The 22,815-nt window shown below is 53.8% G+C and overlaps 3 protein-coding genes across 6 annotated transcripts; 1 reads left to right on the forward strand and 2 right to left on the reverse strand.

Annotated features, from left to right (window-relative positions):
- Window positions 1-163: 163 nt before the first annotated feature.
- TTC31 (tetratricopeptide repeat domain 31) lies at window positions 164-8,293 on the forward strand. 4 transcript variants are annotated; one of them, XM_049651762.1, is made up of 13 exons: window positions 164-233; window positions 391-479; window positions 3,421-3,523; window positions 3,644-3,882; window positions 4,055-4,138; window positions 4,879-4,935; window positions 5,036-5,116; window positions 5,230-5,424; window positions 5,671-5,722; window positions 5,812-5,902; window positions 5,991-6,132; window positions 6,348-6,449; window positions 6,716-8,293. In XM_049651762.1, the coding sequence occupies exons 1-13, from the start codon at window positions 194-196 to the stop codon at window positions 7,007-7,009; spliced, it is 1,569 nt and encodes a 522-aa protein (XP_049507719.1). In that variant the 5' UTR covers window positions 164-193; the 3' UTR covers window positions 7,010-8,293. The 4 variants fall into 4 exon arrangements, with proteins under 4 accessions (XP_049507719.1, XP_049507720.1, XP_049507717.1 ...); XM_049651763.1 differs by having other exon boundaries at window positions 6,719-8,293; XM_049651760.1 differs by having other exon boundaries at window positions 3,421-3,882.
- A 2,987-nt stretch (window positions 8,294-11,280) lies between these two features.
- On the reverse strand, window positions 11,281-13,422 carry LBX2 (ladybird homeobox 2). The gene is made up of 2 exons (XM_049650367.1): window positions 13,127-13,422; window positions 11,281-11,864 (listed from the first exon to the last, which is right to left on the reverse strand). The coding sequence occupies exons 1-2, from the start codon at window positions 13,329-13,331 to the stop codon at window positions 11,488-11,490; spliced, it is 582 nt and encodes a 193-aa protein (XP_049506324.1). The 5' UTR covers window positions 13,332-13,422; the 3' UTR covers window positions 11,281-11,487.
- Window positions 13,423-19,391: 5,969 nt separating this feature from the next.
- Window positions 19,392-22,232, reverse strand: PCGF1 (polycomb group ring finger 1). Its single transcript, XM_049651770.1, has 9 exons — window positions 21,597-22,232; window positions 21,064-21,169; window positions 20,755-20,907; window positions 20,510-20,581; window positions 20,282-20,387; window positions 20,066-20,099; window positions 19,882-19,968; window positions 19,666-19,746; window positions 19,392-19,562 (listed from the first exon to the last, which is right to left on the reverse strand). The coding sequence occupies exons 1-9, from the start codon at window positions 21,687-21,689 to the stop codon at window positions 19,515-19,517; spliced, it is 780 nt and encodes a 259-aa protein (XP_049507727.1). The 5' UTR covers window positions 21,690-22,232; the 3' UTR covers window positions 19,392-19,514.
- Between the last annotated feature and the right edge of the window lie 583 nt (window positions 22,233-22,815).

Consider the following 22,815-nt stretch of genomic DNA (forward strand, 5'->3'; position numbering starts at 1 on the left):
CGGGACTCCGCCCTGTCCCAGGAGCCGTCATTTCTCGCCCGGGAGCCGCCGGGACCTTCTTGGACTCTCTCGCGCTCCGTAATCGGAGGCTTCTGCCCGTAACAAAGATGGCAGTTTACTCTGTCCTACTCCGCCCTTCGGCGGGTATCAAGTACCAGATCATCTTTCACTTTCGGGTTACTGTTGTTGAGAGATGGCGCCGATTCCGAAGACTGTGGGGCGGATAAAGCTAGGTAAGCAGGTGTGACAAGACAGGAGAGGGTCCAGGAGGGTAGGGCAGCCCCACTTGGGTCTGTTTTCAGTAGGGTCTTGGGCTTCACGCGGTGGGCGTAGGGCTCCGGCCCATCCAACCTGAACACCGTGACGCGCCGTTGCTTTCCTTTACCATAGACTGTCCTCTGCGGTCTGGCTGTCCGCTGGAGGTCGCTGCTGTCCCCAAACTCTGCAAGGAATTCGGTCCTGAAGACTACGGCGCAGAGGTAAAAGGGACTCCTAGCTCTTCCTCGTCTGGTTTATCTTGGTCACGCCTCTTTCCAACCAGCTGTGCTGAGCCCCGCCTATGCCGGGCGATGCCCTGGGCTCTGAGGGCTCCGTGGAGCCTGGCGGAGCGCGTGGCAAATGGAGGGCGTGGGGCCCCGGGAACCACGCAGCCTAGATAAGTGCTGGACGTGGGCGGGATTGAGTTGACAACGGTTTCTGAGTTGAGGATTTGGGAAGTGGGTGGTAGTTCCTTAGGATAAGATATTACGAACGGAGGGAGGAGTGTGAGCAAAGACACCGAGGCAAGGAAAAGTTTAGAGGACTTCACCGAAGTGAGACTTGAGTGGTTTGGTTGGAACCGTAAGAAATGCAGTGGGAAAGAAGGAAGAGAGAGGCTTGAAAGGCTTTGTCTGGCACAGGGGCTTGGGTGTCCTCAAGTAGGTGATAGGGTTATTGAGGGAAGGACAGGATCAGATTTAGGAGCCCTGAGAATCTGTGTTTCCAGTTGCTTCCTGGGGCTCTCCAAAACCTCAAACTCAACAAGTCTAGAAGTTAACTCATCATCTTTGCAAATTGGTTCCTTTTCCTCTAATCTTAATTTTGGTTAGCAACACGAACTGACATCCAGTTGCTTAAAGCAGAAATCTGAGAATCATTGTACATAATCCTCCCTTTCCTTTACCTCACACATGAAATCACTAAAATCCAGTTTGGAAGTGTCTCTTGACTCAAGCGCATCGTTTCCATTCCTACTACCACTGCCACAGCCTTAGTTCAAGAACTCATTCTCTATGGCCTATGGCCTGCTAACTAAACATTCCACCCCTAGACTCATCTTCCCCAGTGCTGTTTCACTTGAGCACTCCACTCCCATCACTGACAAGACGAAGTCCAAACTCACTGGGTCACAAAGATTCTTCAGACCCAGCTTCTGACTGCATCTCTATTAGAATAGTCTCCTCACCAGTCTCTCTGCTTTTGCTCATTCAGCACACATATTGAACACCAGCTATATACCAGGCACTGTTGTAGGCACTGGAAAGACAGCAGTAAACCAAACAGACAAAATTCCTTTTTTTCAATGAATTAGAAGCATCTAGTGGAGGCAACCAATCAACAAATAAACAATATAGTATGTCAAATATGAAAAGTGCAAAGAAAAATAAAGAAGGACAGGGGGTGCTGAGTGGAGTTGAGAGCTTCTCTTTTTAAAGGAAGTGGTCAGAGAAGGCCTCCTGGAAAAGGTTTAAGAAGAGATCTGAAGGGGTGAGCCATTCACTGGGGAAAGAGCATTCCAGGGAGAGGAAGTAACAAGTACAAAAGCCTGAGATGAGAGCACACTTGGTGTGTTGTAGGAACTTCAGAGGAGACCACTGGCCACTGTAGGTTGAGGTAGGACAAGAAGGTAGGAGATGATTCATGGAAGACTGAGTTGCTAGATTGTGTTCAGCAATGTGAATTAAGAGAGTAGCATAGACTGTGCTTTGGGGAGAAATAGAAGATCAAGGTAATCATTTTTTGTTTTTAAAGATGGCTAGAGTGGGCCAGTTAGAAGTTGAAACAAACCCACCAGGCAATTGAGTTTGAAAATAAAATAAGTATTGCTAGAAGTGCACAGCAGCATAAATGAAGATGCTGTTAAGTCAGGACAATCTTCTGATGGAAACCCTGGCTCTAAAACTGCTTAGAAAGTTGACTATACCTCAGTGATCTAAAGTCCTTCCTATGCATTAGTTTAGCACATTGGAGTTTCATGTAACTTCTAAGTTTCTCAGTCAGTGGGCCACCACCTTGTCAGGGGTGTGCTCTGTTTAGGCCTGATTAGGCCACACAGGAACAAGATGACTCCTGTTCTCCCCTAAAGCTGACAGTAACTGGGGAAATGATTCTCATAAGAACCCCAGAACATAACGGACCAGGTCTTGAAGAGTCTTCTCTCATCTTGGGAATGATGAAGCCAAGGTTCAGAGAGGTTATATGACTTGTTCACAATCAAACAACCGGGCAGTGCAGAGCCAGAACTAAGATGCAAGCAGTTTCATTTCACGACAGTGTTCTTTCCAGTTCCATGCTTCTTGCCAATTGAGAGAGCAATAAAAAGCAGTGAATAATAAGGTTCTAAATTGTATAACACAGAGCATGTGAGTATAGCTTCGTTGAGTGAAGGCAGAGATTATTGGAGATGAAGAGGTCTGGGAAGGCTTTGAGGGCAGATGGAATTTGAACTGGTCCTTGAAGGTGAGACAAGATGTGATGAGAAGCTCACAGCCAGGATCAGGGGACAGTTGGGAGGAAGATCCTGGAAGGGATATGAAAGCAGCCAAGCAGTGGAGAATTACAGAGAAGATTGGGAAGGTCAGCCAGGGAGTGTTGCAGAAGGCTCCGAATCTCAGGCTGAGGAGCTAGACTCAGTCCTGCCTATGGCCTTGACAGTGGGGAATTACTGGAAGTTAGTTGCTGAGTAGGGAAGTAACTGCTGAGAGCTTGGTTTGAGGGGAAGCAAATGAAGTGCAGGGGAGAGGCCAGCCAGGAACTGCTGCTCTCATTCAGGCATGTGGTAGCTCCCGAGTAGGTTATATGGGGTTGCTCATATTCAGGGATTTGACAAGGGACATAGCTGGAAGAGCAGGTAGGAGGGTTCCGTTTCTGGGGCCTCAGTGTGGCTGATGTGGTGGCAGGTCAAGGGGAGGAGATCTTGTATGATGGAGAAGGCTGGACTGAAAGGCCTCACAGAACCCTTGGGAAGCAGGAGAGTAATGATACCAGGAAAACCAGAGTAGTGTGTCTTAAGGTGCTGAGTGGGGAGAGGTCAGCCAATAAGGTTCTCCAGGCTGGGTGGCTGGTTTGTGGTGGCCACGGTGGAGGGGTCAACCCAGCCAAGCCCCTCGTTCTCTCCTAGAGCTCCCCCCAATACCAGCCTCCCTCCCCTCCCCCTCCCAGGACATAGTGGATTTTCTTCGACGGCTTGTGGAGAGTGATCCCCAGGGCCTGCACCGGATCCATGTGGATGGGAGCAGCGGGCGGCTGCAGCTGTGGCACCATGGTGGGGCGTGCAGGGGCCGGGCCCAGGGATCGAGGCTGGTACCCTGGGGAGGGCTGGCCCTCAGATACTCCTCTCTCTCATGTTCCTTTTTCTTTCCCTTTTCCTTATCCCTCCTGACAGATTACCTCCTGGACCATTTCTGTGATGAGGCTAAAACACCTGGACAGAGTGACAGAGACAAAGGGGCCGAGGGACTGGGCACCTACTGTGGTCTCCGAAAGTCCTTCCTGTATCCTCCCCAAGGGTCTGAGCCCTGTGAGCCCTGCCCTCATTTCCCCTCTGCCTCTGCATCTGCCTCCGGTGGCTCAGACAGCCTACTTGAGGTGGCCATGCCCCAGAAACTCCTGCTGACTGAAGAGGTGAGACAGTCAACAAGGGGTTTCACCTCCCCCAGGGCTCCTCCAACTGCCATATTCCCATATATGTATTTCCCCCTAATCTGGACCTTTCAAGGTCCTTCCATACTGCTGGCCTCCCTTTGGTTTTCTTGTTCTCTTTCTCTTTTCCCGTCACCTGCCTTTCCTTCTCCAGGAAGCCAACCACCTGGCTGAGGAGCTGGTGGCTGAGGAGGAGCGCCTGAAACAGAAAGCAGAGAAGAAACGACTCAAGAAGAAGGTGGCTGGAAGGCAGAAGGAGTGGGAACCTGGAGGGATTTGGAAGAGGGAAAGAGGGAAGCTTTATGAGAATAGGAAAGAACCCAAGGTGGTCTGTAGTAGACCCTCTTGCCAGAGGGGGGCCAAGGAGCTCAGAGCCCAGAGGTGGAAGGTCTCGTGGAAGCCCTATGATGTGGTGGTTCTGGAGTCACACTGTACCGGCTGGGTTGGAATCTGCCTCTTTCTTACTGTGAGACCTCTGCCTGGTGACTCTCGTGTCTACTTGCTCACTTGTAAAATGAGGATGACACAAAACCTACCTCCTGGAGTTGTAGGGATTAGATGAGAGCGTATGCAAAGCTCTTAACCCAGTACATGTCATATAACCTCTTGTACACGTGAAGAATTGGTTTCAAGATACAAATTGCGTGCGTGTGCGTGTGTGTGTGTGTGTGTGTGTGTGTGTGTGTATTTACATAGAAGGTTCAGGGGCACCTGGGTGGCTCAGTGGGTTAAGCGTCTGACTTCAGCTCAGGTCATGATCTCACGGTTCATGAGTTCAAGCCCCGCATCCAGCTCTGTGCTGACAGCTCAGAGCCTGGAGCCTGCTTCGGATTCTGTGTCTCCCTCTCTCTCTGCCCCTTTCCTGCTCATGCTCTGTCTCTCTCTCTCTCAAAAATAAAATAGAAATTTTAAAAATTAAAAAAAAACATAGAATTTTCAAATAATACATCATCAGCTTCATTGTCATTATCATTGCAGCGTCAAAAGGATCGCAGGCGACAGGAACGCTTGGAGCAGGAGGGTGGGGAGCCCAAGGTGAGTGTCTATAGGCAGGTATGAGGAGCGCTCAGTGCTAGGAGGATGGGAGCTGAAAAGGCAGGCAGCTCAGGGTGATCCCTGTCTGCCTTCCCTCCAGCTCAAGGCCACCCCAGATAGAGATGGGAGCCCCCCATCTAGCCCCGGGAACCCTGCTCAGGGACAGTGTGGTGAGGAAGAGGTGAGAGCCCCCTTCCTTCCCTTCTTGGTCTTTGCCCACTCCCACCTATCCCTCCACCTACTCCAGGACATCCCTCATCCCCATCCCCTCCTAATTCTCTTCTCTGCTCACAGGACTTACTGGATCTATCTAGCACTTTCGTGTCTCTGGCTTTGCGCAAGGTTGGGGATTGGCCCCCCAGTGCCCGCAGAGACAAGGGACTGAGCCAGGAGCCCCGAGGCAAAAGTCTGGGCCCCCAAGAGAAGATGGGCCAGGAGGAAGGGAGTTCTCCAATAGAAGAAAGGCCCAGGCAGACCCCTAAGGCAGAGGTGAGGTGACCAGTAGAAGGACTTCTCTGGCTCTAGAATCAAGAGACCTGGGGTCCAGCTCCATCACGGACACCCTGACCCTAGTTTCCTCTGCAGGAAGGTAGGGCTGATACCATCTTGCAGAACTGTCATAAAAATTACATAAATTGGGTGATGCTGACTGCAATATTTATTGTTTGAACAAAGGAGAAAGATTTGGGGAGGCTGAGGTCTCGAGTCCCACTTGACTTTGCTCCCCATCCTTAGGCATCTCCAGGACTACCGGCAGCTGCCTTACAGCAGAGCCAGGAGCTGGCAAGTGAGATTATCTCTCTCCTTCTTTTCCTCCTCACCCTCCCCTCTCTGGGTTAGCCCCATCTGAACCTTCCTGCCTTCTCTCCTCCCCAGAGCTGGGTACCAGCTTGGCCCAAAATGGTTTCTACCACAAGGCTGTGTTTCTTTTTACTGAGGCCTTGAAGCTCAACCCTCGGGATCATCGGTGAGTAGGGGCTTAGCCTCTGTGCTCGGAGGTCAGGATAAGGCAAAGTGTTGAGGATCCAGACTTTTGGCCACTTTGTCTTTATCAGGTTATTTGGAAACCGCTCTTTCTGCCATGAACGGCTGGGTCAACCAATGTGGGCCCTGGCTGATGCCCAGGTGGCCCTTACTCTGCAACCTGGCTGGCCCCGAGGCCTCTTCCGCCTGGGCAAGGCCTTGATGGGACTGCAGGTAATGGGTCTGAGATTGGAAGCAAAGGAGGAATTTGGGTGGGATGGGGTGGGGATTGGGTCTACACTGCATTTTCTAGGAAAGCTCCTAGTACCACAGTGTCACAGTCTTAGTGGTACAAGAGGCCTAGGCGAGTTTGAGAAAGGGGCAGTTTTAATTTCATTTACCCCCTTGATACCTAAGCTTTGCTCTTTCTAATTCCTCTGGGACCAAAGCGTTTTGAAGAGGCAGCTGCTGTGTTCCAGGAGACTCTGAGAGGCGGCTCCCAGCCTGACGCAGCCCGGGAGCTCCACTCTTGCCTTCTGCACCTCGCCCTGGTAAGGGAACCAGCCCACTGTCATGCTGAGGGGGCAGCAGGAGAAATGGCTGGCATTTCCACAGTGGGCCCTGCTCCCTTCTGCCTCAGACAGATAGTGGGGGCAGGAATGGGCGGGAATGGGCGGGAATGACCTCTCCTTTGCCCAATAGTCTCAACTCCTCCAACTGCTAGAAGATTCCCCGGGGTTTGCATTTGGGAAGTCCCTTAACACTGAAGTCCACTGAAAAGGAGTATCTACATGTGCCCCTTCCTTTCCCTTCTCAGCAGAATCAGCGAGGAGGAATCCGGGTGCCACATCTGACAACTGGGTTCCCGCAACCATTTTCCCATGCTGAGCCGGGCACCACAAGCCTCCCGTCTGTCAGTCGCCCTCCCAGCACCGCTCCAAGAGCTCCTGGCCTTCTGTCTCTACCCTTGCGTTTTCCCCCATGTCATCTGAGCCACCCCAACTGGACCCTGCCCCAAATTCAGACTAGAAGACCGCACCCTCTCCAGGACCCCTCAAAGGGCTCTGGTGTGCTAGGACTTGGGCCCCAGCATCTACCTCAGGCCAGATGACAGAGGACCTGTCCCTCATAGGACAAGGCCATGTGTGTATCCCAAAGTTCACTGCATATTTTGAGACCTTGTACTCTAAAACCATAATTAAAGACACCCCTGGTTGTCATTCCTTTTGCTACAGAGACCGGATGACAGAAAGGAGCCCCATGACCACTGAAACAACCTTTCTTTGGTTTTAAAGCAGATGGCTTCTTCTGGGAGCAGTAAGGAAAAATAAAACCCACCAAGGCTAAGGAGGGAACTGTACAAAAGTTAGGTTTTCAGACTATAACAGATCCCACAGGGAGCATATGGGGCTTGCTCTGCTTCTTGGCCCCGAGGGACTCATTCACCAACCAGAGCTCTATGCTCAGGAACAGGGCCACGATGATGAATGAGGCCTGAGTCCCACCCTTCACCTTGATAGATGCTCACATCTTCCTGAGCCCAGCTCTTACCCTGTTTCTTCTAGCCCCAGCCACTCATTCCTTGTTTTCTGTCATTTGGTGCACATTCTGACCTCTCCTTTGCCCAATAGTCTCAACTCCTCCAACTGCTAGAAGATGCACTGGGGTTTGCATTTGGGAAGTCCCTCACCAGCTCCTGCTTGGAGTTGGCAGGGTTCATAACATCACATCTTCCCACTGCTGACTGTCCTGCTGATGGGGCGTCAGCAAGCACCCAGGGAGCTGCTACTTTGGCCATGCTCTTTTTCTGTTCCAGCACTGGGTATTGTAATGAGCCTTTCCCCATGTGAATTTATGCAGTTTTCCCACCAAGAGTTACTGCCCCCCAAAGAAGGCCATAATTCCCTACTTCTTGTGTAAGAATCAAGGTCTTTTGGTTCTCTAAGATCCTGGCAGCTGCCCCTGGCTGCTTCCTCCCTAGCCTTGCCTGGGACTCTCAGCTCATTGAAATATGGATCTGTGGGGGACTTTTAAGCCTTCCAGAATGCCTTGCCTGGGAGAACCATTTGCCAGGATAAATGATTCTTGCTGCCTTATGGTCTTGCTCAACAACATTCACACCTGTATAGGAGGTGTTGAAACACACCTCCTTTCTACAGGGCTTTCCCAAATTCTTTTTGTTTATTGAGCAGGCTCCTTGAATATATCAGAATGAAGTCTGCCATTGCTAGCTGGGTCACCTTGGGTCATCTGCCTCAGTTCCCTCATCTGTAAAATGGGGGCAGTCCCTACCTCACAGGGCTTTTGTGAGGAGTGGAAGTAAAAGTGTGAGAAAATACCTACAAAGTGCCTGGTACATAAAGGGTGTTAAATAAACTGATTTTTTAATCTGCAACCGTCCTACATAATCATGATTCCCATAGTGGGAAGAGATGAGTATGAGTACACTGCTGCTTATTTCACAAAATACAGAGTTCCTGGGACTGTGGTTCTCCCAAGTGTAATCCCTGAACCAGCAGGGACTTGTTGCAAATATACATTCTCAGGCCCCACCCTATGCCTTTTCAATCAGAAAGTGCAACAGCGGGGCTCAGCAATTTGTATTTCATTAAGCCTTCCAGGTGATCGACCCTAATGCCCAAGCACTATTCTAGCACCTGGCGGAGGAGATACCATCCAGAGGCCATTTTGGTGGGAGAGATTTCAGTTTTGTTCATCCAAGGCTTGATTATGAGAGGTGGAAACACTGGGCTAGAATTTAAGAGGCCACAAGTGGAGGGGGATCACGGCTCAGAGCCAATTAACTTGACACAATCATACTTCCTAACAAGAATTATTTGCTCTGAGAATTCTTTGCTCATACCTAGTTGGGGAGAGGTGGTTGTATTTGCTTGAAAGGGGATTCTATTATGGTGACTTCATAAGAGGCCTGCTCATCTGGCTTTGTTCAGGGCAGCAGAGGGGTACTTTTCTGCTTTGGGGATTCCTCTAGGGTTCCTCAAAGAATGGGCAGCCACCATTGCTGTGTGGTGTCTGCTTTCAGGCTGATTTGGCTCCTTGCTCTTCCAGCCTCTCGAAGAAATATCCCCTCCCCAGTATCTCTTGACCTATCCTGGACTTGAACCGTCTCTAAGAGCCACAGGACTCCTGACACCTTATCCCCATTTTGCCCCACACTCACCCTGCTAACTGGTAGGGTTCCAACACAGCAGTCTGAGTTCTGAGTCCCTGGGGTTGGAAAGCACAGTGACCAACCATCCCGGTTTTCCTGGGACTGAAGGATTTCCTGGAGTGTGGGACTTTCAGTGTTAAAACTGGGAAAGTCCTGGGCAAATGGGAATGAGTTGGTCACTCTAAAGTCTCCAAAGAGGCAGCCTTAGGAAGGGGATGAAGGCCCTGAACAGGAACCAGGGAAGTTATGTGTGTGTGTTGCACATGTGTATTGAAAGGGCAACACAGGTGCAAAGAACACTTTTTGTACGTAATGGCTGACAAGTTCTTAGCTCCACACCAGTAGTCATTATTTCTGCCCATGATGCCATTTTTCTTCCAGTTACCCAGGTTTGTGAGGCTGTCACAGATTCATGCAATCTTCGGTCATTGGGATAATCAAACAGATTCCTTTTTCATTACAGCTCCCCCCGCCACCACCACGTCTGGCCCCGAATTCTCTCAGCTCTTACCTTCTGCAGTGGCCAGAGATACGCTCCTTCTTCAGGTCCCTGCCAGTTACTGGTCCGCCCTACACTTGCAGCCAGATTAGCCTGCTCTAACATTGCTGTCACGTCTCTCCTCTCTAGAACCTTCAAGGACTATGCTTTATCTATAGTAGAATCCCAAAATTGCTACCTTTGGCCCTTTCTCCCCTGCTTTCTTTGTAAACCATTTTCTTCTTTCAGTTAGGCCCAGTCACAGTTATGGGGACAGAACATGCAGTGGTCAAAAGCATGAGCCCCTGAGTCAGACAAACAAGCAGGTTAGTGCCAGCCCTACCACTTACAAGCTCCATGACATTACTACATCTTCTTGGGCTTCTGTGATTCAGTCTCCTTACACTTAAAGTGAAATTAAAATCTGGGGCACCTGCGTGGCTCAGCTGGTTAAGCATCTGACTCCAGCTCAGGTCAGGATCTTACGGCTCGTGAGTTCAAGTCCCATGAGTCCCACGTGGGCCTCTGTGCTGACAGCTCAGAGTCTGGATCCTGCTTCAGATTCTGGGTCTCCCTCTCTCTCTGCCCCTCCCCTGTTCATACTCTGTCCCTCTCTCGAAAATAAATATTAAAAAAAATTAATGTAATTAAAATTTCATTATCTTCTGGGATTACTGTGAAGATTAATCCATGCACATCACTTGAATTATGTTCAATAAGCAGTAGTTGTTGTCCAACAGTGCCAGGTTCCCTTCTGCCTTCCAACATTGTTCAGTCTCCCTGAAATATTCTCTCCTGGGACCTCCACTTGCAACCGAGGCCCTAGCTGACTCCCCTTGAATCCTGGATGGATCATTCTCAGAACATTCTTGAGAATGAGTTGTGGCATCTGGGCAGAAGCATGGAAGGCCCGAGGAGGGAGGAAGGACAGACACGGAGAGAGGGGAGCCAGGAAAGAACCTAAGCATGGTCTTCTGAAGATCTGAAGTGATGGCCCTGCATAGGCATAGGCCTCTTACCTTCTCATCATATTGCCAGAGGGTGATTAATTACCAGTGGAATAAATTAATTTCAGAAATGTCCGCTGGTGGGGGTAGGCTATTGACTCCACCCGCCAAGGTCCCCATGCAGCTACTCCAGCCTCCACCTCCGCGGCCAGACTCAGCCTCCCCACCCTCCTGCCAAGGCCACTATCCTGGGGGGAACATTTCCTGCCCAAGTGTGGGGCAGAGGTCCCAGAAGTAGGGTTGTGCCCCTTCTCCCCACCGCTTTCACTTAGCTTGTGTTTCAGCATGGGGTTCTTTCAGCAGAAGTGAGAGAATGGTCGGAAGCCCATTAACAAATGACCTCAGGGTGGGGAAAGGGTAGGATCAAGCACAACTTAGTCACTTTGGAGCAGCCCAGAGGTTAGTTGCAAGGTCTTGGAGGAGGTGGGTCAAAGGCCTGCTGGAGTCCAGCGACTAAAGGCAGTCAGTAGGGGTAGGTCGCCCGCAGCTACGTGTCCCATCTTCCTCCCCTCAGCTCGAAGTCTCCAGAGTGCTGTCCGGCTGACGTGCACTGGCTCTGAAGGCTGGCAGGATACCTAGGTCCAAATCCTGACCTAGTGCTTCTTGCTTTGTGAAACGGGTATAATTATATCACCGAATAGACTTGCTATGAGGTTTGAAGGAGACCGCGTTTAAAGCGCTCAGCCAAGCGCGGAATCTGCACAACAACCGGCAGATTTTGCTCTTGCTGTTCTGGGGCGCCAAGATTGAGGCGTCGAGCGACTGAGTCTCCATTTTATTCTCAACAATTGGGAAAAGTGAGTGAGTGGACTGTGAGCCAGAGGAGGCCAGATCCACACCCTCCCTCCACCCTAGTACCCAGACAGGGCGCGGAGCACGGAGGCAAGGAGTCGGGGATCCAGGTACCCAGGGCGGCGGCGGCTTTGCCTTCATTAGTCCACCTTTATCTCCTCTTCTGACAGGTGGGGTCCGGAGTCAGGCCGGCCAGGGACGGGGCATGGGGTGCCGTCAGGCAGCGAGAGGCGGCACTGAACTTCGGGAGACAGCGTGCGCAACCAGGCCACGTCGGCGCGCATCTCCTCCACGTCGCGCTTGAGCTTGGCTCGCCGGTTCTGGAACCACGTGACAACCTGTGCGTTGGCCAAGCCGAGCCTCGCCGCCAGCCGGTCGCGCTCTGAAGGCGCCAGGTACTTCTGGAAGACGAAGCGTCGCTCCAGCTCCAGCACCTGCTGCGCAGTGAACGCCGTGCGTGACTTTCGCCGTCTGCGGCCAGCCTGGCCAGGGCCCAGAGCACTTGGGGCGGCGCGGCCTGCGGGGATACGGCGGGGGTCAGTCTTAGCCTGCAGGAATCAGGCATCCGCTCAAAGGAGAAGCTGTGGGGGGGGGGGCTCAAGCGGGGGGGGGGGAGGCGGAGCGAGAAGGCGGACAGGAGCCTGAACCGTGGTCCCTTACCAAACGGGGGTTCAGGCCGAATTGGGAGTGGGGGGCATAAAGTGGAACGGGCCACTTGGGCATGGGAAGCAGCAGGCTGAGGGCATCTTGGGGAGGTGAGGGAGTAGGAAGAGGGCGGGACTGGCCAAAGGAGACTTGGCACGGCGTCAGGCAATCTGGGGAGGGATCTTTGAGGCCCTCCGGAGCCCCGGGATAAGTGGGCTTGTAGGTTGGGGCCGGCACCCGAGGCGGGGCGACCATGGTCAAAATAGGACAGCCGGGCGCCTGGGTGTCTAAGTCGGTTGAGCATCCGACTTCAGCTCAGGTCATGATCTCATGGTCCATGAGTTCAAGCCCCGTGTCAGGCTCTGTGCTGACAGCTCAAAGCCTGGAGCCTGCCTCCGATTCTGTGTCTCCTTCTCTCTCTGCCCCTCCCCTGCTCACACTCTGTCGCTCTCAAAAAATAAACATTAAAAAAATAATAGGGACAGCCCGGGGCAGCCCTGTGTGATGAATGTAATACGACTTTGATCATGCCCTTCTAAAGACTCTCAGGTTATGATGAGCACTCTTGTTTTACGCTTTTTTAGTGACACGGGAACCTCCTCCTCGAGCCCAAAAGGAGGTAGTGGGGGTTCAAAGTGTAAGGAGAGGCGAAGTCCCTAATCCCCGACCCTTGCCGCCCCAAAGACCTTCTGTTCCTGTCCCCTTTCCTGAAGAGAACGGCGTGGAGCGGAGCTAGGTCACCCGGAGAGACCGAGCCTCGCCTCCCAGCACTTTGTGCACCGCCCATGCCCTAGCTCAATGTTTACAGCCTCGGGCTCAGGCCTTTTGTCTCCATCTCGCCGGCCTTTCGGTGTCGCGATTGCCCCGCCTACAGCGAACGGACCAAAGGGTCACTCAGTTCTCGACAGATTGGCCCTCCCCCTCGGCGCTGGCGGCCTCCAAGGAGCGGCCGCGGAGCCTGGGAGCTAACGGAGGGTAGGTGAGGATTGGGAGATGGAAGTCCCAGCACGTGGGCTGAGGACAGAGGGCAGATTAGGGTGGGGGCCATTGTGAACGAAGGGTCGAGACCGGGACCTGAAGGAGAGAGATGGGGAGAAGGCCAAGTCAAAGTGCGCGACCTTGCCTGCGCTATACCTTCAGAGGGCTCCGGAGCGTGCCAGTCAAATCCGCGGAAAGTTTTACTAGTCAGCTCCTCCAGCGCGCACAGAGGCGACGTGGGACCAGGACTCGACTCTGGAAGCTGGGACGTAGAGGGTCCTCGGGGGATCAGGCGCGGGCCTAGGATGTCGGCGATGCTGAATAATGTCCGGGGTGTCCGGGGCTCTGGTCCCGAGTTCATGGCCGACGGGGCTGTGGCGGTCCCGCCGCCGGCTGCGCTGGGCGCAGCAGCTGCCTGGGCCCCAGACCGCGGCTCCCGATCTGGGCCCCCAGCTTCGGACCCGCCCCCCGCGCTGGGCCCAAGCCCCTTGTGCCCCTCCTCCTGCGCCCCCAACCCCCATCCCGGGGCCGCGGTGGGTCTGGAGCTGGTAGATGTCCCCGCAGCTGTATTTCTAACAGGGTGGGGAGGCGCGGAGAGCAGACCAGGAACAACCTGCCATACCCGGCCGCCGAGCTGCTCCGCGCGGCAGGGCATGGCCCCGTACACGCTCTGACTGGACCCTTCCTGGACGGCCCGCAGATTGTGTGTACCGTCGACTCCCCGCCTAGCCTCTGCTCTGGCTCATAAACTAGTCATTGCTTCCCCTTGCCCCAACGGATGGGATTTGCAGAATTCCGAGGAGGGAGATCAGACCTGACCGTTCTAGGATCTCTGATCTCTCCTAAAAAGGATCTTGGTCTCCTGACCTAGCCCCCTCCTCCGCGCCCCACCCCTGCAGAACCCTCTTGAAGAGGTCCCGGCGGCTGGAAGTTATTAGAGTGGCGCGAGGGGCCTGGGGGAACTCAAGACTTGGAAGGACCTGGCCTGGCGGAATTTCTGCAACCGGGAATAATGGGGATGCGATGTGGAAGCAAAAGCAGGTGAGTGGATCCACCAGCTCTCTGGCTGGACCCAGGCTTAGAGGCCCTGAGAAAGTCAAAGCACATGGAGAAGTGGAATAGACTGGGGCCTCAGGAAAGAAGACACAGCAAATCCGGAGCTATCGCTACTGCCCCCACCCAGGGGTCTTGGCCAGGGAAGACTGGCCTCCACCGAGGCCTATCAGTCGATCTGTCTTTGCCTCCATATTAAGCTCCTGTGGTTCAAATAGGGGTTCCCCAGCCTCCAAAGCCCAGAAACCACCCTGTAGAGCAGCAATGGAAAGGGCCACTGGTCACTCCCCATAGAAAAGTGACTTGCAGGTCAGACTTCATGGACCCAACCAGATCCTGGGACAGAAACCCCTGCCAACTCAGGGACAAACCCTAAGGTCTGGGATATTCATTCCTATTTTATTTGTGTCCTTTCTTTCTTTTCTCCCACACCGATTCCAGTCCTGGGCTCACACCTGAGTGAGCGCCCTACAGCTGTCCTTTGTAGGAAGAAGACAGCTCTGGAACAGTGGTTGCTCCACCAGTGGAGGCCCAACAAGGCAAGGGGATTCACAGCCCAGAGGCAGAGAAGCCCCACCTCTCCTGAGGAGCTCACCGTTCCTGAGGAACTTGCTTCTATGGGATTCTTCAAGTTTCTTCCCACAGTGCCAAGAAGTCCCTCCTGGGGTGTCCATTATGTCACCTTCTCTGTAGACCTCTGCACCTCCCACCATTTGTGCGAAGATCCTCTGTGCCTATTCCCTGGGGCAAGTGGAGCCTGCCGTTGAGGTGCCCTAAACAGAGCTTGAGAGACCTAAGGCCCCTGGGCCAATGATAATGGGAGTGAGGAACCCTCACCTGGCCGGAGGCACTAACCTGGCCTCCCAAAGATGGAGAAACACAGGGTCTTCTTGGTAATGAGTTCCCTCCAGCGACCCCTCCCATCCCCCAGACACACACAGACACTTGCATAGTACCCTCATGGCAGCCTGAGCAACACAGCCCAATGGCCCACTGATTGGTCTAAGAACAGAGCTAGGCCACAGCAGAACACTGAGATGCCTCAGGATCTTGTTAATTGGTTATTAATGGTAGGAGGCGGAGGGAGGCCAAGAGAGAACCTCATGGCTGGAGACCTCAGTCCTCTGAACCATGCTGGTGGTTTGACTTAATCTGCTTTTATTTTTTTTTTTATGTTTATTTTTGAGAGACAGAGAGACAGACATGAAAAGGGGAGGGGCAGAGAGAGAGGGAGGCACAGAATCCAAAGCAGGCTCCAGGCTCTGAGCTGTCAGCACAGAGCCTGACATGGGGCTCAAACTCACAAACTGTGAGATCATGACCTGAGCTGAAGTCTGACACTTAACTGAGCCACCCAGGTGCCCCAGACTTAATCTGCTTTTAAAGAGGGTCCCAGGAAGCTGCAGGAACTGCCTAGCTCATGTCCCAGGCCTGTCACCAAACAGACACTACAACCTTCCTCTGTGTAGCTTTTATGTCATCTCTTCCTCTGCTCTCAATTACTAGTGTGTTTGTGAGGAGTGCCCTCTCTCCTGAAGGGCATTTGCCATCCTCTCCCTTTCCATCCCTCCCACCTATCTACCCCCCCTGCAAACTGCAACCAGGCTCAGGTAGTGGGGTTCGATGACAGCGGGGTTGGGAGGTCCCCATTTGGGGGATGAAAGAGAAGGCGAGACTAGTAAAGGGAGGAGGCCACTGACAGCAGAGCCCTAAGGCTGTCCCAGCGGCCAGGGACTAGTCCAGACAAGGGGGGGGGGCACAGGAGGGGACTTCTCCAGCAATGCCTCTGGAACCTGAGCTGGGGAGAAACCCGATCCCCCTGTGGGGGGGAGGGTAGGAGGAGGGTGAGTGATTAATGAGGGAGATTAAGAGATTAAACTTGGGTTCTGGGCTGGATGGGAAGGGGGTGCTGCAACAGTTGTCTTGTAGCCTTCGCCCCCCATATACCCTCCACCCCCAAGGCCCAACCCTTCTTGTCCTGGACCTTCACAGAGTGATCCACAGACAAGCACCTTTCCGCAGCCCCCCCCCCCCCCCCCCCCCCCCCGTTCTGATAGTTTTCCTTTCTCAGCATTCTCCAGCAACCCCTCATGTCTCCCACCTCCACGGATTCCCCTTATTGTCCTTTCAGACATTTGGGGTCCTCTGCTCCTCCTCCTTGTAGAGATTCCCCACATTCCGACTTTCACTCCCTGGGGAAGGAGCCTCCATTCTCCTTTAAGGATGCTTTCTCACACCTCTGCGCATCATCTCTTTTCAGATTTCCCTTTCCTCATCGTCCCTACCTTATCTCTCATTCTGTGACACTGCACCTCTCACCCACATTGCCCATCTCAGCCTCCCATCTAGCGGGTTCCTTTACCCAGCCCTCCACCCCCCAGATTGTTGCCTCTCTTGGCACAATCTTAGTGGTTCAATAAACAACCTTTAGTCTCCGAATTTCCCTCTCCACGCACTCCTTTGAATCCTGTGATTGGGGATCCTCCGAACAACCCCCTCAGGGCAGTGGACGGATGAGGGCCAGTCCCGGAGAGGTGCCTGCCCGCCCCTTCCCACCCTTAGGGAAGTCCATTAGTGAGAGGGGGGTGGGCGTTGAGGGAGGAAACTCGCGGCCGAGGGGCGAGGGGCGGAGCGGCAGTCCGTCTCGCACACTTCAAGGGTTGTCTTCTCTTTCAGAAAACGTTGTTGAATGAACCGACTCAGACACTTCCACTTTAGTTTCGTTTCTTCTAGGGCCTTGCTTGGGTCCGTGAGCCCTTTCTGGCCCTTTCCGCCGGCTCATAAAGAGCTCTGGGGGCGTGCGAGCAGAGCTGGGGGAGCGGCGGGACACACACACACACACACACACGCACAGCGAGACCCCCTGCTCCATTACCAGTGAAGTACCTTTTCCCTCCTTTCCCGCCCACACCGGGCCGGGAACAGACTGCCCGGGCTAAGAGGGACCTGTTCTCTCCTGTGCCAAGGGCACAAATCTCGGTGCTCCCTTCCCCCAGGTGAGAGTGGACCGCGGAAACGGAAGCGGCAGGGGCAATGGCCGGCTGGGCCCTGCCCGTGAGTACTGATGCCCCCGCTCCCTCCCACCACCGGAAGCACAGCGAGGTCAAGGGCGCCCGGGAGTGGGCCGGCTGAGCGCTGGGACTGCCCTGCGGCCGCCTCTTTGAAGACAAGGAGCGCGTTCTGGGTCGCGCGGCCCAAGAGAACCCTGGGCTTGATTCTGCACCCCCACCCCTCACCCCGTGGCGCAGATCGTGACCTGAGGGGCACAGGGTCTCTGTGGCGCAGCGCCCGCAGCTGGCCTGCATCAGCCACCTCGGGAGACTCACCACAGCTGCCTCTGCCACCACCGCTGACAGACAAAAAGAAGGTTCTGCTGGGCCCCTAGCGAGGCCGCCACTGGGCCGCCATCCCAGATCCTGTCCTGAGCACCTTCTAAGGCTCCTTGGCCTCAAACCATGCCTTGTCAAAAGCCTCATCCTGAGGCTTGGTCCCTAAATCAGCCTTATCTTCTGACTGGGCCTTTTTGACGCCAAGCTCCTGCCAAGCCCCAAGCTACTCCCCAACTCCTCCTGCAGCCACTTAGGACCTGAAAAGTCCCCAGGAACGTTTCTACCTCCTTCTCCCCAAGTCCAAACCTCTCCCTGGTGAGTCATTCCTTGAAAATGCCTTTTCAGGGGTGGCTCAGTTGGTTTAGCCTCCGACTCTTGATTTAGGCTCAGGCCATGATCCCATAGTCGGTGAGATGAAGCCCCACTTGTGGCTCCTCGCTGTCAGCCCAGAGCCTGCTTGGGATTCTCTCTACCTCTCTCTGCCCCTCCTCCTGTTTTGCAAGCACGCTCTGTCTCTCAAAATAAACATTAAAAAAAAGAAAAGAAAATGCCCTTTCACCGACAAACTCTTTGAGAACAGCCTCAGTGTGGCTGCTTGAGTGGGCATGGAGTCCCCGGAAGAGACGGGGGGAGCCCTGAGATAGATATAATGAATCCCAAATCCCTAGATATATGTTGGTGTAGAGGCTGATGCAAAGGAATGGAAAACCCCGGGTCCTGGCAGAGAGAGGGTTTTCTGGAGGAAGTGACACTTGGACCTTGAAAAGACAGCTGAGTATGGGCATCGGGGGACAGGCATTCCAGGCATGCAGCTGGAAACACGGAGGCATGGGGAATCTTGGGAGATTCTGTCAGGGTGGTTGTTCTGCAATGTCCCCACCCTCTTGCTTGTTGCCTGCCCCTCACACCTGAGGGCTCTTGCTTTCTGCAGCCTCCCCACATTGTGCTTTTCTCATGGTCTACAAGCTTCATCTGTGTGGAGGGAAGCCCAGGTCCACCGTGCACTGGTTGCTATGCCCAGTCCCTTTAACCCCCGCCCCAGTCTCAGGCTCTCTCAGCCAGTTCAGACCTCCTTCACTGTACACCTCCTCCCAAGTCTTCTGCCACCTCATCTCTATCCCTGGGAGCTCTGTGCCTTCAGCCCTCACCAGCTAGGCACAATGACCCCTTTGAACTCACGGGAGTCAGACTTAGGCCAATGTAAGATTTAGGTTCCAACTTGAGTTCTGGCCACAATTTATGCTGCTTGCTCCCTCCCACTTGTCCCAGATTCAGCCACAGCCTGTTAGCTTCCTTCAGGAACTTGCTTTCTCCTCCATCTGTTATTGGCCCAGTCGGGCAAGTTTCTGACTACCCCACTAAAAGGTCATAGAACAGGAAGACTAGCTAAGTTTGTTTCCAGAGCCTAAGGCTCATGGCTGGGCTCTATAAAAAAGGGATGTTTGCTGAATTAATCAAGGGAGTTAACAGCCTTGCTGCTTCCCTCTTGTTACTTGAAGCTGCCTTTGCTCTGCTGGACACTAGTTCCCTCTCCTCATCCTTGCTTCACCTAGTCCGGGTACCTGAAGGACAACCATGTCTCCAAATCAACACTCTTGTTCTCCCTGTGTCCCACCCCATAATTTTTTTTTCGATTCCTTCCATAGTGCAATTCTTTGATTTTTTCCTTTAAAATAGCACTCTTCTTCAGTCCTTCAGTGGCCACTGTCCAACCCTAGCCCTACTCTTGAATCAAGACACCTCCACTCAAGCTTGTAGCATATGCTGCAACACTCAAGTAGAGTGACAGCTCCCCTCCAGAAAGCCTTCCCTACCTACACACACACACACACACACACACACACACACACACACACCCCACACAAGGCTGGTATGGGTAGCCTGGTTCCACTTAGCTCACCTTCTGAATTTTACATGTATAGAGTCCTCTACCCTTCTCCTTTGGCAATTCACTGAGGGGCAAGGGACAGAGAGAGGCCCTCTTTCATGATGAAACTCAGAGGACTTCTAAGGGAAGCAGGACACAGAACAAAGCATGCATAGGTGGAAGGAAGAGAAAAGATGCTTTTTTAAAGTTTTTATTTCAAAAAATAAAGCCGCAGTTAATTTCACATAAATATCTGGGGAGGGAAAGGGACAGGGATGTGGTGGGGGCTTGGCCCCTACCTCCTCTTCTCTTTCACACTGTATTGTAAAAGCAAAGGGGATGGCTAAGGAGAAAACAAGCAGAAGAAGCAGTCAGTGGGAGCATTCTTACTCAAAAGGCCCCCTCAGCACATCCCTGCCCTGAGGACTGCCTCGGCCCTGGCTCACCTTGCCGAACCAGCGGGAGAGCCATATCTGCTTCATGGTCATGTGATCTGGGAGAACTTCATTGTCAAAAAGGAGCTGTACCTAGGAGGGAGATGGGGACAGTTTTAGAAACCCCTCTCTCATGCAGGTCAAGAACTGCCCTGGTCCACTACAGACTCTGTGAACTCCCTTTGAGCTCCTCCCTTTCCCCCCAAAACTGGCTGTGGGAATACTCACATGCTGGGGATTCAGCATTAAGCGGTGACATAGGACCCTTCGGAGATGACGAACTTCAGCTCTAACAGAACATCGAACATATTTGTTCTGGGGATAGGGAGGGAAGGCAAGAGGACAAGGTGTGTGAGGGAGGGGCAATGGGGAGGTGAGTCCTCAGAGAGGCCCTCCCCTCAGCCCCTCTCACCTGCAGGATGCTTTTATTCTTGTCCTTCCCAGAACTAGGAGGGAAACAGACACAGGTTAGGAGCCCTATCTTTCCCCCTGTACCTCACCCAGAGCCATGGTATACTCTCTTCAAGGGAAGAGACACTCCCCCTCACTGCTCACCCTCTCACCAAGCCCCTCCCAGGTTTTGGGTCACTGACATTTCACATCAGACAATTCATGACCTGACCCTTACCTCAGGCGCTCCAGGCATAGACTCAGCTGCTCATCATATCGATAGTAGTGGGCTTTAGAGTGGTCGAAGCTGCTGAAAGGGAGGCCGAGGTTGCTCAGGGCTGGCTCTAAGAAAGAGTAGTGAGGAGAGTGGCACAGATTCCATACTCCTTTTTCCCCAGAGAGCAAAACTGGGCAGGAGAAATGCTCTGGGGGGTTTACTTTACCCTCCTGCTGCCAAGGGACATACCTTCCCCACTGGGCTGGGTGACCCGGTCCAAGCCTCGGGACTGGTAAAATTCTCGAATCCGTTTCTCTTCACCTAGAATGGAGGGGGGGGGTGTGGGAAGTAAATATTAGCCCTCCCTCATACTTTGTCCCTGTCCGGCTGTCAACCTCTTTACCTACATGATTCCCACCAAAGCCTTTGTCATCTCAAGCTGCCACCCAGCATCAGTCCTCCAGAGACCCCTCAAAGTGAGGTTGGTCACTCACTGTCTTGTAAGCCAGGCACTAGCTTGTACACGATGTCCTGCATGACCCGGTCCAGTTTGAGGTTGAGCAGTGGCTGTGTCTCGTGGATCTTGATGTTGCACATGGGGCAGTACTTACTGGTTTGGAGATACTTCACAATACAACTCTTGCAGACTGCAGGAAGGAAAGAGCAGACTCTTAGTCTCTCTGGGAATGGGATTCACGGGCTGGGTGGGGTGTCTGGGTGGTTGGGGCAGGCAGCCAAAAGCCTGGCAACTAGCTTGGTGGAGACTAGGGCCTGAAGGACCAGACAGAGTCCAGGGCACTCACAAGTATGAAGACACTCTGTGATGGTGGTGGCATCCACGAAGTAGCCGGCGCACAGACAGCAGACGATGTGTTCATTCAGGTCTTTGATCTTTACTCGGACCTCCTCCTGCGGACACACCACCCGTCACCAACCATTCCCTCCAACCCCAAATCATACGCCTTCCCAGCTGCGAAAATGCCTCTTTCATCACACTCCAAGGCCAAGCCTCGCACCCTGCACGATCCGCGAGGGATTAGCTCCCGGGAGCTGACACTCCCCCTCCGCCCAGCAGGGGGCTCCGCGCACAGCGGGGGCTCCCTTCCCGTGGACTCGCCCGACCTTCCTTTCCCAGGGGAGACTACACGACGTGGGCGGCACAATGCGCAAGCGTCCTAGCTCGGAGTTTGGCAACCCGATCGCAATCGCGCAGGCGCATTGGGCACCCTGTCTCTGCGCAGGCGCACTGGGCGCCGGGCCAGCCACCGCCCGTCCTCTAGCCGGCCCCAGTTCGCACCGCTAGCCGACCACAGCAGTAACCCCGCCGCCCCTGCACCTCGTTCCGTAGCGGGTCCATCTTGTACACTGACTGGAGCTGGTTCCGAAGCCTCATCGCGATCGCAATCTGGCCCCCCTGAGGAGACGCCATCTTAAAGGCTGATCCCGGCCTGCCACTTCCGGTGCCGCCTGCGGGGCGGGACTTGTCGCCCAGCAACGAGGGCTTAGGTCTTTTCGGATTCGTTGACCCTCTGTAAGGCCCCGCCCATGTCCCTTTCTCCCCGTGTGCTCACCTGAGCCTAACTGGCCCCTCCCCCTCCTCAATCCGTAATTAGGGAGTGGGGGGGCGTGGGGAGGGGGTCCTATCTCATTGACCTCTTGTAGTAATCATCATAATAGACCCTACTCGACCGCGGGACTAACTTTTGGAGCCTGAAAAGACTATCGCCTTCTACCCCAAAGGGCCCGGCGGTCTCTGCCAGCCGCCGCTTAGGGTCGTCTATCTCCTGTGACCACGACCCCGCTAAAGAAGCCCCTCCCGGGTCCTCTCCTCATAAAGTCGCCCTCGTCGGCTGACGCGTACGCGTTACGGAGCTTCATCTGGATGGCAGGCCTTCTCCCGGCTCCCGGCGGGATTTTCTCGGGGCTTTGCGGAGTCGCGGAGAGGGTGGCGGGGAGGGAGGGACCCCCAGGGACTTGGTAGTGATCTTATTCCGTCCCCCGCCCCCCACCATCCTCCTCTGCCGCCGGGGCTTGTGGTGGCGGCGAGTGGGGGGGGGGGCAGACCCTGGTTAATGATGATGATTCAATCATCGGCGCCTGCGGAGGCCTGGGACAGACTAATGCAGAGCAGATGCCGAAGGAGGAGGGGAGGAGGACTAGGACACTAGCGCACATAGACACGCTGAAGCAGCGAGCGCCTGCAGTAGCATAGGCCCAGTCCCGTACTTGGAGAGGACGCAGGAGCTCTAGACCGTGTGCACTGCCATCCTTAGGTACTTCCAGTGGGATTAAAAACCAAGGATAAGTTTACTGTGAAGTATTAGCGTCAAGTGCAGTTGGAGAATCAAGGGAGAGACCCCAATGGAGACCACCAAAGGCTTTCTGGAAGAAGTGGGACTTTGGGTGGTCACAGTTCAGAGAATGGGGGTGGAGTGCCTGGATAAGAAGTGCGGTGGAAATAGAAAAAAAAGGCAGATTCGAAGGGATTGACCAGGGAGAGGGATAGGAAAGAGGCAGAGGTGTGGATGTGGGAGTAGTGATAGAAACAGGGCCTA

This window comes from Panthera uncia (genome assembly GCF_023721935.1).
Source record: "Panthera uncia isolate 11264 chromosome A3 unlocalized genomic scaffold, Puncia_PCG_1.0 HiC_scaffold_11, whole genome shotgun sequence".
Classification (NCBI taxonomy): Eukaryota; Metazoa; Chordata; class Mammalia; order Carnivora; family Felidae; genus Panthera; species Panthera uncia.

Bases quoted from the DNA above. Each gene is read 5' to 3' on its own strand.
- PCGF1 (XM_049651770.1), bottom strand. From the start codon at position 21,689: ATGGCGTCTCCTCAGGGGGGCCAGATTGCGATCGCGATGAGGCTTCGG. The intron at 21,170-21,596 runs GTGCAGGGGCGG...GTGTGTCCGCAG, and splicing joins TGGACCCGCTACGGAACGAG to GAGGAGGTCCGAGTAAAGAT. The intron at 20,388-20,509 runs GTATGTCCCTTG...ACTCTTTCTTAG, and splicing joins CACCCAGCCCAGTGGGGAAG to AGCCAGCCCTGAGCAACCTC.
- LBX2 (XM_049650367.1), bottom strand. From the start codon at position 13,331: ATGAACTCGGGACCAGAGCCCCGGACACCCCGGACATTATTCAGCATC. The intron at 11,865-13,126 runs GTATAGCGCAGG...GTATCCCCGCAG, and splicing joins CGCTCCGGAGCCCTCTGAAG to GCCGCGCCGCCCCAAGTGCT.
- TTC31 (XM_049651760.1), top strand. From the start codon at position 194: ATGGCGCCGATTCCGAAGACTGTGGGGCGGATAAAGCTAG. The intron at 3,883-4,054 runs GTGAGACAGTCA...TTCCTTCTCCAG, and splicing joins AACTCCTGCTGACTGAAGAG to GAAGCCAACCACCTGGCTGA. The intron at 4,139-4,878 runs GTGGCTGGAAGG...TTATCATTGCAG, and splicing joins AGAAACGACTCAAGAAGAAG to CGTCAAAAGGATCGCAGGCG.